This window comes from Lygodium microphyllum, chromosome 14 (genome assembly GCF_053477565.2).
Source record: "Lygodium microphyllum isolate KBCC chromosome 14, Lygodium_microphyllum_v1.1.10, whole genome shotgun sequence".
NCBI classification, from domain to species: Eukaryota; Viridiplantae; Streptophyta; class Polypodiopsida; order Schizaeales; family Lygodiaceae; genus Lygodium; species Lygodium microphyllum.
Window position 1 is genome coordinate 66,211,223 of NC_141148.1, and position 11,360 is coordinate 66,222,582.

The following is an 11,360-nucleotide window of genomic DNA, read 5'->3' on the forward strand; positions in this document are numbered from 1 at the left end:
TGCATAACTCCTGTTGGAAGAGTTTGTTGATTATTATCTATGTTGCTTACGTCGCAATCATTTTGCAATAACCATATGTGCTCTGTCTGATACGTGTCCACGCCTAAGTGTGATAATCATGCATGCATTTCCTTTAAGCTTGTATATTCGATTGATATATAATGTATATTGTGGCTAACATATATATGAACCCAATAAATGAATGTGAGAATAACAAAGGGAGTTACAACTCTATTTATGTCACTAAGCTTACAATCATCACTTAGCATTCAACCTCTTTTGAACCATGCCACTTTGTGGAGAATGGGTTGCGCTAAAAATTTAAGATAACCAAAAAGGAAAGCTAAATCAAATTCAAGTTTCTAAGATAAACTATGATGCATGTGCAAATTGTGAAAGTGGTTTTGGGCTCAAGCTTTGAGGAGGTCACAACTACATGTTTTCATAATTTAATTATTCAAGCACTGCTTTCCTTTTTGTTTTTCTAAGAAAATTAATGGTCTTAGATTTAAGTAGCTATTGGTACACCACAATAAATTAGCTCTACTTCTCTAAATTTTTGGGCAAGAGATAATACCCTTGCCAATTACATGTGGTTGTAGAACCTCAATCTTGGTTCCAGCTACATTAATGAGACTATCCTTGATGTAGTTGCAAGCCCACCAATCATCACTTTTAGCTTTTTCCATGCCCCAAAATCTACTAAATGGTCAAATTTGGCAATTATACATGTGCAAAGCACAGATCTACCTATAGATCATCTATATATGTCAAATTTGGCGAGTATTGGGAATGGTATGAATGTGTTGAGTCTCAATCCTTCGCAAAAATTATTGATTGGAATCCTATAAGAAGCCCAATAACCATGTTACAATGTCAAAATATATATTTGCACTAGGAATAATAAGGCAAGGCACTAGTACTTGGAAGTGTTGTAGTGACGTGATAGCTTGGTGAAGAATTGTTGATAGTCTACCGATTTTTTGAATAGAGCTTTTTTATTGTTACTAAATTGAATACATCTAATCGTTAGATTGGATGTGGCATCCACCATTGGTCATAAATCATGACATATTCTATATTTGGTCTTTCATCAAGCATGTCCACAAAAGTTTAGTAGGTTATCAACTTCTATATTTTTTCATCGAGCATATTCTATGTTTTTTTATGGATCATCCAATGGTTATCAACTTCTCACTTTTTGTTGTTTTGTTACATGGATTATCCAATGGTTATGAGTAGGTGCGCACGCTTTCACCTCTGGCAAATGGCTCCACGCACTCGCAGCCATTCTTCGTCGGATGTCCATTCACGAAAAAATACCAGAGTAAGATGCCCTTTTTAATATTTGTTTAGGGTTTTCTTGACGTTCATTTTTTATTTCTCACATATTGTGTAGTTCCGTTTCTTTTTTTTTAGGTTGCATCATCTCCTCGACGTACTCGTAGAGGGGCTCGGGCGGCAGGCGCGTCTCAGACATCCTTTGAAAGAGAAGTGCCGAGCTACTCCCAGGTAAGTGTTCATCCTACTTTCCGTTGTTAGTAAGCATACTCCTAAGATGTGATACTTATAAATAGAATGTCACTTTACATAGGAAAACCCACCATACATTGAGATCACACTAGCGGATGGGTCTCTTGCCCGTCAATGCCGTGTTGACATTCTTTGTCCGAAAAGACATGTCAACATTAAGAGACGGGCAAGGATGATACAGCATCTGAAGGATGAGCATGGTATCCATTACGATATTCCATGTCGAAAGACTGGCCGTCCCATAGGCGCACAACATGCTCGTCATCCTGTTGGTGCTTGGCACCGCCAGGCAGAGTCTCGTTTCTCTAACCTTGAGCGAAAGCTGAGTTTGGCCCGAAGTAAGTATGAGAAGACTCAGCATGCGAGAGCGAGCTCATTATGGGACTTACTCGAAGATACTGAGCGTACCATGGACAGGCAGGAGTATGTGGAGGCATTTGTGAATAGACAAATGAGCAAATATGACTCCAAACGAGATGAGCGTGTGCGGAGAACGCAGAGTCGAATAGCGGATGGGTACCAGAAACATGTAAGTCTCTAACCTGATATTGTTTGTTCTTCTGTAGTGTCATATGCAAATGCAATTTAATTACCTTGGCCTTAAGTTTATCATTTTTTTTATATGTAAATACACTCACACGTTGCTTTTTTTAGAAACGACCTCGCACACGAGATGAGGAGGATGTGCCCCATATTGATGATGAGGGTCAGGTCCTAGACCACCATGCGGAGTTGCAAATAGTGGAGCGAAACTCCCAGATGGACTTGGATAGCTTATTGCAGGCTGGTCCTCCATCTACCGGCGATGTTATGGACTCCCAGGTTAGTTTTTCACAATTTTGTGGCTTTTGGTTATGGTTATGGTTCAGGTTAGTTTATGGGCATTGTGGGGTTAGAATTATGTTCATGGTTATTGTTTATGGGCATTGTATAGTTCATGGGCATTGTGTAGTTAGGTTATGGTTATGGTAATCGTTTATGCTTATGGTTCTGGTCATGGCATTGTTTGTTGTGTAGCTTATTATGGTTATTGTTTAAGGTTATGGTTATGGCATTGTTTATGTTTATGGCTATGGGCATTATGTAGTTAGGATTATGGTTATGGTTATTGTTTATGCTTACCGACTTTGACATTGTTTATGGTTATGGTTATGTTTGTGGCTATAGGCATTGTTGTGTTTATGGCTATGTTTAGGGTTATGGTTATGTTTATGGGCATGTTTGTTGTGTTTATGGCTATGCTTATGGTTATGTTTATGCTTATGGTTATGTCATTGTTTATGGTTATGGTTATGTTTATGGGCATGTTTGTTGTGTTTATGGCTATGTTTATGGTTATGGTTATGTTTATGGCTATGTTTATGGTTATGTTCATGCTTATGGTTTTGGCTATGTTTAGGGTTATGGTTATGTTTATGGGCATGTTTGTTGTGTTTATGGCTATGTTTAGGGTTATGGTTATGTTTATGGGCATGTTTGTTGTGTTTATGGCTATGTTTATGGTTATGGTTATGTTTATGGGCATGTTTGTTGCGTTTATGGCTATGTTTATGGTTATGTTCATGCTTATGGTTATGGCATTGTTTATGGTTATGGTTATGTTTAAGGGCATGTTCGTTGTGTTTATGGCTATGTTAATCCATATGGTTATGTTTATGGGCATGTTATTGTAAATGCTTTATCATAGCCCTTTGATGCGCTAGTTTTAATAGCATTCTTTGATGTGCAGGTCACATTGGTCTCTTTTTGTGGTCTTCAACCCTTTGCTAAGAAGGGTTGAAAAATTACCTAGTGATCATGGAGCCATCCTATGCCTTGACTCCTTGGAGTACACTGATTTCACGGCATGTCTACCTTATGTGCACAGGTATCGTAACATTCTATATGCACCCATGCTTTACGTTGTGTCACATATGTATTATGTTCATCTCTTTTGTGTTTATGTTTCAGGGCCGTGTTTGCACTATCAAGGCTTTGTACTGACCCAGTATGCGCAAGGTTTTTATCGGACGTGGAGAAAATGAAGCTCATCCACATTAAGGTATGTACTAAGAATGTGGCAGTACTATTGTCACTTGGAGATGTAACATAGAGAAGTTAACATAAAGATGACTATAATCCCTTTTCGCAGGCCCCTCAACAGACAAATGTGGTGGATTGTGGATTTTATGTGATGGCTTTCATAAGACTACTCATCGAGGGTGGTGTGGTTGGGAAACCAACCAAAAAATGGGTAAGCCTATACTGGTATAAGTGCTTTTGCTATGCGACTTTGAATGGTCTTGTGTGCATACGTCAATCCATAATCAACTTTTTGTATTGCAGTTAACTAGAAAATGGTTCAATGCCACCTACGTTACCACTTTGAAGGAGGACCTTTACCAGTGGGTGCTTGGAGTGTTGGAGATGTGATCTTGTGTGGTTTTAGTCAATTTGTGACATTTAGCTAGATTGTGGCAGTCATGGACTTATGGTCTCACTTATGGTCATGTACTTGGTTTGTGGTAGACATGTACTAAGATTTGAATTCATGGTTCTTTTTGAACTCATGCATCTTTTTGGACTTTTTCTGATTCTTTGTGTGGTATAGAAATCATTAATTGATCTTATCTCAATGTTACTAATCTCACGATTCAATGTTACTAATCTCACGATTTAATGTTACCAATCTAACGATTTCATTGCACCATAGCACTTCATTACATTATTCCATAGGATTCTTTGTTTAGAAATCATTAATTGATCTTATCTCTCTCTCTCTCTCTCTCAAATTGACCATAGTATCATGAATTGAACTCATAAACATTTTCTTATTTGGTTGTGTAGTCACCAATGATTCAATGTTACTAATCTCACGATTTAATGTCACTAATCTCATGATTTCATTGCACCATAGTATTGCGTTACATTATTCCATGGGATGTGTGGTTCAACTTGCTTTATCACATGTGTCAACTATGCTTCCCAACAATGCACCCATCATTACTAACTTAAGCTATCAATATTTGCGCAACTCTTTAAATATGAGAGCATGTCACATCTGGATTACATGAACATGTAGTGATGAGAAATAACCTGTTGGATGTGTTGCCAAATATACACACTAATTTCTAAATAGTAAAATCATATAATTATCCAATACGACACTACCATAAAATCCAAAACACCACCATAAAAACTAGCTAATTCCAGCAAATAGAGCAAGATAAAATCCAGGAGAACGTTATCCATTAGATGGAGAATCATGTGTACAGTACAAACATTCTGAACCTAGATGCCAAGACTTCTGTGATCGTGGACCCATCAGGGAACGAGAGAGAAAACTGTCGCTCCTCATTCTCACTGTTGTAGGTGCAATACAAAATACGACAAGTGCCAATGTAAGACTCACCATACAATCGCACCGCCTTGCCGATCAAGATAGAATCCGCTGGATGAGGAGCATACCGCAGGGATAGAGGGAGTAGTGCATGGCAAGTATTGCATGAATACACTGCGAGAGGGTCCACCAAAAATGTTTTGGTGCAGCAATGAGGACAATATATCCGCAGTTTTGGGCTAAACCTTACACGACCCCTCCCTCGTTGATGCTTGCGCCTTAACACGCCTGTAATAGATGGATGCTTGGGTTGTGATGAGGACTCCCCCCTCTCATTTGGACGATGACGATGATCCTTGCCATGCCCTAGGCGCATCTGTGTCACATTTTCCTGGATCTGATAGATCCCGCCCCTTTTAGGCATGTCAATCTCCTGTGGTGTGAACATGTGAACAAGAGACTCTTTAGCACTTTCCAGTTGGCGCATACAAGCATCCATCTGTGCCGCTGTGTAGGATGGAATCCCATCCTCGATCCTTTGAAGGAGGTCTCTAAAGTCTGCGATGGAGGACACGAGTTCCCCTTCCTGCACGCCACCATCGGAAGATGATCTCTCCAATCCTGTGATTTTATCGCCACCTGGTCTTTCCTTTATGTCGTCAAAGACATGCGCACTATCGATGATGGGGAGAACCTCATGAAGGTGAGGAAAATAGCTCTTCAAGATGAGCCTCAAACCATGAAGATGTTTACAGTCAGCCGACCAATCAGGGCAATCACAGTAGTTTGATTGTACACTTACATGATACCATTTTGCATGTTGGGTGGTGCTTGCTATTTTAAACAACATGGTCCCCTCGTTAATGACTTGAAGAGAGGAGGGATCTTGCTCATACCGCTGAAGAATCTTCTCCCCTACTGCCAATCTAGCCGTATGACTCTTGCTTGACCCATAGACTTTGAAGCGCTCAGAATCAGCTGGCATAAAAAACATGTATAAGACAACAATGCGTTTTAAGGAAAGGTCAAATGTGCAAATAGAAAGGAAATTGACCACATTACCTATCTCTTGCTTTTGCTTGAAAAACTCCAAAGCCGATCCACCCATTCTAGAACCCGACGATGAGTCACCAACAAGGGCGTGCAGCAGATCCAAAATGGACCTGTTGATCCTAGCATCAAGTAGAGTGTACTTGATATATTGCCAAAGTCTCTCGATGAGGTTTGTTGTGTCGACATTGCCATGTGGAAACATGCGACCAAACTTGGGCCATCTTGCACGCCAAATACAATCTTTCCCACACCAATGGGTAACGTATCGGACCACATTTGGATGAGCGGAATAACGATGAAGCAATTGCTCAAACATATCATCAAACTGCGACTCTGTAGGGCAATGCATAAGATTGGATAAAGAGGCATACACATGATCGCGCTCATTTGTAGGGACCTTGATTCACGCAAGAACATGTAAAGTACTCACTGTCAAGCTCATGGAACTCACAAAAAGGCAATGCTTAAAAGTAAAATGGTATTGAAAAGGTGTACCTGTGGCAAGAGATTTTCAACCCATGCTTTCTTTGTGTGGAACCAACATAGAATAATATGGCATGCTCGTTGACGTTTGTTGCCACCAAGGTGGTCAGTGGTCCAACAATGAGGGTCTTCCAGAACAACCTTCGAGAGCGCCTCCAGCTCTGGCTGGGACTTATCAATCACCAGGGCAGCAGGGCGAATATCTCCCATCCTAGAGAGGACTAGTCTCATGGTGATTTGCAAAGCCATAATCTCTTGGTTTGACCCATTGTCACTAGTGCATAGCATAAACCAAATAGGGATACCCACCCCATGTTGGTTTGGTAAAACCGCCGCATAAAGCGGAAGACCAAACACATTGGTCTTGAATGTGCTGTCGATTGCCCAAGCATTGTTATTTGAGAACCTCTTACTCATTTGCAACATCCATTCGTCCTGGACTATCAGTACGAATGGTTTGTCCTTGTCCTCTATGGCATGAGGATTGTATGGTTGGCAATAGAGTACCTAAAAGACCATGTAGATGATAGTATCAAATAGATGTACTAATTTTCACAGCTTATAAACATTTATGAGAATATGTCAAATACCTTGTTTTGATCTCGTAGACGGAGAGCCTCCAAATACATTGCCATCCAATCATCCTTCGAAAGTTTGCCTGCAATAGGATGACACATAGAACATTGACGCTCAAAGCAACCTAGTACCATAGACAGAGGCTTAGAAGGTAGCATACCTTCAGTTCGAATTTGATATGATAGTGTCTGTACCTCCCTTGGTATCATGAAGAACCTATAAATGACACGATCCAATGGAGAGGCATTTTTCAAATGAAACCGCTCCTTGCTAAGGCTCATCTTCGCAACGTGCCGACATGTCCCAACGTCAAACAGGTCATCCTTGCAACAATCAATCACAGTTGGATGCACCGGCAAGTGATACAAGTCGGCACGAGATCCAGGTACATGACCCTCGTGTGGTCCATGGACTCGTATAGTGACATCATGGAGATCGTCTTTGTACTCGATTTGCACCTTGAAAGGGCAACCACATTTCTTCGACGTTCGCAACCTGCGGATTTGGGAGCCCTTTCGAGTTGCTCTACCACTTCGATGACATGCATATTCCACTATTGTCTTCCCTAAACCATGCTTTTTGGTTGAGCGAACCTTGCCCAACCTAACATTGTGTTCAAGCATGATTTCTTGAAGCCTCCGCTCAACAAGAGATCTATCTACAGTAAACTCCAAGATGGGTGCTCTTCTTTCTTGAACCTTCCCATGAACGAACAATGGGCCTTTATAACCACGGGGCCTTGTGAACACCTTGCAAGTACACCCACTGATGAGATCTCTCACATACGCAAGAGGAATGCCATGCCTTCTCAAGTCAGTACACCACGTGGATTTGATGGAATCAATTGTGACATTGATACCCTCGTGAGCACCTGTAACCTTGTTTATGTGATTTTCAAGGAATATGCTCTCCCACTCCTCTATACATGCAATGCGCAATGATGGCTCCGATTTCAAGGCCAATGTAATGTATCCATCACCATTTCTACCAATGCAAAGACCTTCTCTGATTCTTCTCCACTTCTTCAAGTCGAGCAACTCCCTCCTGTGGAGTTGCTTGAGCACCTCCAATGTGATGGCCTTCTGCCCGCTCAAATCACTAACCATCAAGCTGTAAGTCTCTCTATTAAAAGAGAAGTACTTCGATGAGGTATAGGTAGTTGGGCTTGGTGCATTGTTAGTGATTTCTTGTGGTGCTGAATCATTGTCTCCACTTAAGAAATCAAGCATCTCAACCTCGTCGCTTGATGATCCATCTAATGTCTCTTCATCCGTGTCGAGATCATCGATCTCAATGTCGCTTTCCATAATCCATGCGTGTTGACTACATACGTATATATCACCAAAACATCATTCCAATGCCACAATGCATCCAATGCAAATATGAGAGGAAGAAAGAGAGAGAGATATGCACCTTGTAGTGGAAGTCATGACCAAGAAATCGTAATATGAACCTCAAACCTTTGTATGGAATATGGGCATCCAACCTCGGTTCACAACAGCACACGAATGCGTGTATGCGCTTGTATGCGCTTGGAATATGGGTATCCAACCTACAAACCTCAAACCTTTGTAGTGGAGCTTGTATGCGCTTGGAATATGGGCATCCAACCTCGGTTCACAACAGCACACGAATGCGCCCTGCGTGCAGAATTTTCCTGTGGGTAATACCGAGAGCTTTTCGGCTTTCGGTACCAGGTCAACACAGTTTACTTCAATGGCTGGGTTTACTTTAATGGCTGGGTTTACTTGTAGTCCACGATTCAAAAATACGTATCAGAGATAGTGGGCCCCGCAGAATCTACTATCTCTTACTGCCAGCCCATGCCATCAATTTCAACGACTGGCGGTGCATTTATAGTCCTGGATGGGTTTACTTTTGCATGTGGCAGTGAACATCCCCGAATTTCGAGACGCCGTTGCTCTGTCAGATCCAAGTTTCCGGCTGGTTGGGTTTCTATTTGCTGGTTGGGTTTTGTTAATCTGGATGGGTTTACTTCTGCATAAAGTAGCGGCTCTGATGCGAGCCTTTTTTCGGGATCAACGTGAGCCGTTGATCCCAACTCCCCGAGGTCATAAAGACCCCGTGGGAGATAGTGCTGAGGGGGGGGGGGGGGGGTGGGTTTAGTGGGGTGGGGGGTTAGGGGTAATGGGGTGGGCGGTTAGGGAGGGGAATGGGCGGGCAGGATTGTGCAGGTGGCGGGCGGCGCAGGCACGAGGAGCCGGCGGGCAGAAGGTGGGGGGCAGTGACCCAGGGCGGGCGGTGCAGCCACATGGCATGGCGATGCGTCAGGAGGCGGACAAGGGCGGCACAATGAAAGGGCGGCAGCAGGGGACTAGGACAACGGACATTGGCAGCACTGGAGGCTCCACAAGGGCGAGTGGCGGCATCTACAGCGGCAGCGTGGGCACGGCAGTGGGAGACTCCAGGGGGACGGGTGGAAGTGGCCTCAGCAACAGTGGCTTCCGGCGGCCGGTGTGGGAGGCTCCACAAGAGTGGTGGCGGCGCCCAAAGCAATAGCATCGGCATGGCGGTGGGAGGCTCTAGGGGGACGCGTGGTGGCGCCCAAAGCGGCAGCGTTGGCATGGCGGTGGGAGGCTCCAGGGGGACGAGTGGTAGTAGCCTCAGCGACAGGGGCAATTGGCGACAGGCGGCTAGGAGGGAAGGGCTACGGGAGGAGAGTGGGAGAAGGAAGAGAGGAGGAGGAGGAGGAGGGAGGGAGGAGAAGAAGAAGGGCAGGGGAGGAGGAGGAGGGAATGGCAGAAAGGAAGGGGAACAAGGGGAAGGAGGAGATGGAGGGAAGAGGAGGAGGGGGGGAGAAGCTACACAGGGAGAGGGAGTCGGGGAGAGAGAAAGAGAGGGGGAGAGAGAGAAAGAAAGAAATAGAGAGAGAGGGGAGAAGGGGAGGGACTCGGGTGGTTGGGTTTTTTTTTTTGTTCAAAATCGTTGTTTATTTTTTTGTTTTTAATGGGTTTTTTGTTTTTTTTAAAATCAAAAAAATAAAGAAAAAAAATGGAGTGATGCCCCTGTCTCGCACGTGTGTGCAGGGCAAGGGTTAAAAAAATTTGCGGGGACGGCAAGCAATGAGGGTCGGGATGGCGGCACAAGTGCCGGAGGACACGACGAACGAGATGTCATGATTAAAAATCGAAAAAACGGGCGGTCACGCGCGATGCGAGAGACATGACAGGTGCAAATGGACGGAAAAATACATAAAACCCAAACAGTGCGCCAGAACGAAATGTTGTGAAAAGAAAAATTGTGCCAAAAGTTGAGGGAAAGACAACAAAAAAGTGCAACGGGGTGTCCGAGAACAATTCAAGGCGTTCACATGGGAAAAATGCAAAAATCAAGTGCAAATATGCACATGAAAATTAATATTGGAAAATCCGATTGTCGAAATGAAGTGCGGGAAAAAGGAAAATTGTGTGAAAAGTCATGCCGGATAGGCTTATCATGTCAGAATACAGCTTCGAAAAAGATAAGACCCATTCATTAGGAAAAAACCAAAAAATCACCCCCGAAATGTTACGCGAAAATTAATATAAGAAGATCCGAGCACCGAAACGAAGGGCAATAAAAAGGAAGAATGTCTAAACAACAGTGTGGCACAAGACGATCATGTTGGAATGCATTTTTGGGGGGTCAGGGGGCATGCACAGGAGAAAAAGGCAAGAAAGATGCACAAAAAGGCATTTAAAAATTTAAGAACAAAAAATTCAGGGGTCGGAACAGGGTGGAGAAAAAAGATAAAATGTGTATGAAGGTGTGTTGGATGGGCCTATCCAATCAAAATGGAAGGCCCATGAAAATAGGGTAGGTTCACATGGAAAAATGTCAAAAACGTACGCGAAAAATGCACAAAACCACGCAAAAATTAATTACGGGCAAACCATACATCGGAATAACATGCGGTTAAAAGAAAAAATGATCAAGGGAAGGTATAGGACAGGGCTGGTATGTTAAATCGCTATATTCAGGAGATAAGGACACGTTCTTATGGAAATACATCCAATGGTGCGGGAAAAGTGTCAAAAATTAATAACTCAAAAATAGTAAGCCGAAACAAGGGGATGTAAAAAGGAAAAGTGTGGCATTTGAAGGAAGGAACATGGCTATAAGGTTGGATTGGGAGTTTGGTGAACGTAGGGTGTGTTCACATAGAAAAGGAAAAAAAATATGCAATAAAAGCAACCGCAAAGGAAACGGCCTCGATGACAGGGGGTACTAGGGTGGGTGCGTGGGGAAGGGACCCTTGCAGGGTAGAACTAGTATGTGGTAGACACGCACAATTGGTTAATGACATATGCAAGGGGTATCCACAGCAGACGCGCAAGGACGCATTCCCACACTTAAGACCTTAGCGGCTAGGGTAGATTCTTGTCAACCGACTGGA

General features: G+C 43.1%; 1 protein-coding gene across 1 annotated transcript; it reads right to left on the reverse strand.

Moving 5' to 3' along the window:
* Window positions 1-4,775: 4,775 nt before the first annotated feature.
* On the reverse strand, window positions 4,776-8,271 carry LOC148025683 (uncharacterized). The gene is made up of 5 exons (XM_087692005.1): window positions 7,125-8,271; window positions 6,979-7,046; window positions 6,401-6,895; window positions 5,915-6,302; window positions 4,776-5,830 (listed from the first exon to the last, which is right to left on the reverse strand). Exons 1-5 carry the CDS (start codon window positions 8,269-8,271, stop codon window positions 4,776-4,778), a joined length of 3,153 nt encoding a protein of 1,050 aa, XP_087548131.1.
* Window positions 8,272-11,360: the final 3,089 nt, after the last annotated feature.

What these genes read in the sequence shown, in the direction of transcription:
- LOC148025683 (XM_087692005.1), bottom strand. Translation starts at nt 8,271, where the DNA reads ATGGAAAGCGACATTGAGATCGATGATCTCGACACGGATGAAGAGACA. An exon ending in TTGAAAATCTCTTGCCACAG is followed by an intron (nt 6,303 to 6,400) that starts GTACACCTTTTC and finishes GCGTGAATCAAG; the next exon opens with GTCCCTACAAATGAGCGCGA. An exon ending in CAAGCAAAAGCAAGAGATAG is followed by an intron (nt 5,831 to 5,914) that starts GTAATGTGGTCA and finishes TTTTTATGCCAG; the next exon opens with CTGATTCTGAGCGCTTCAAA.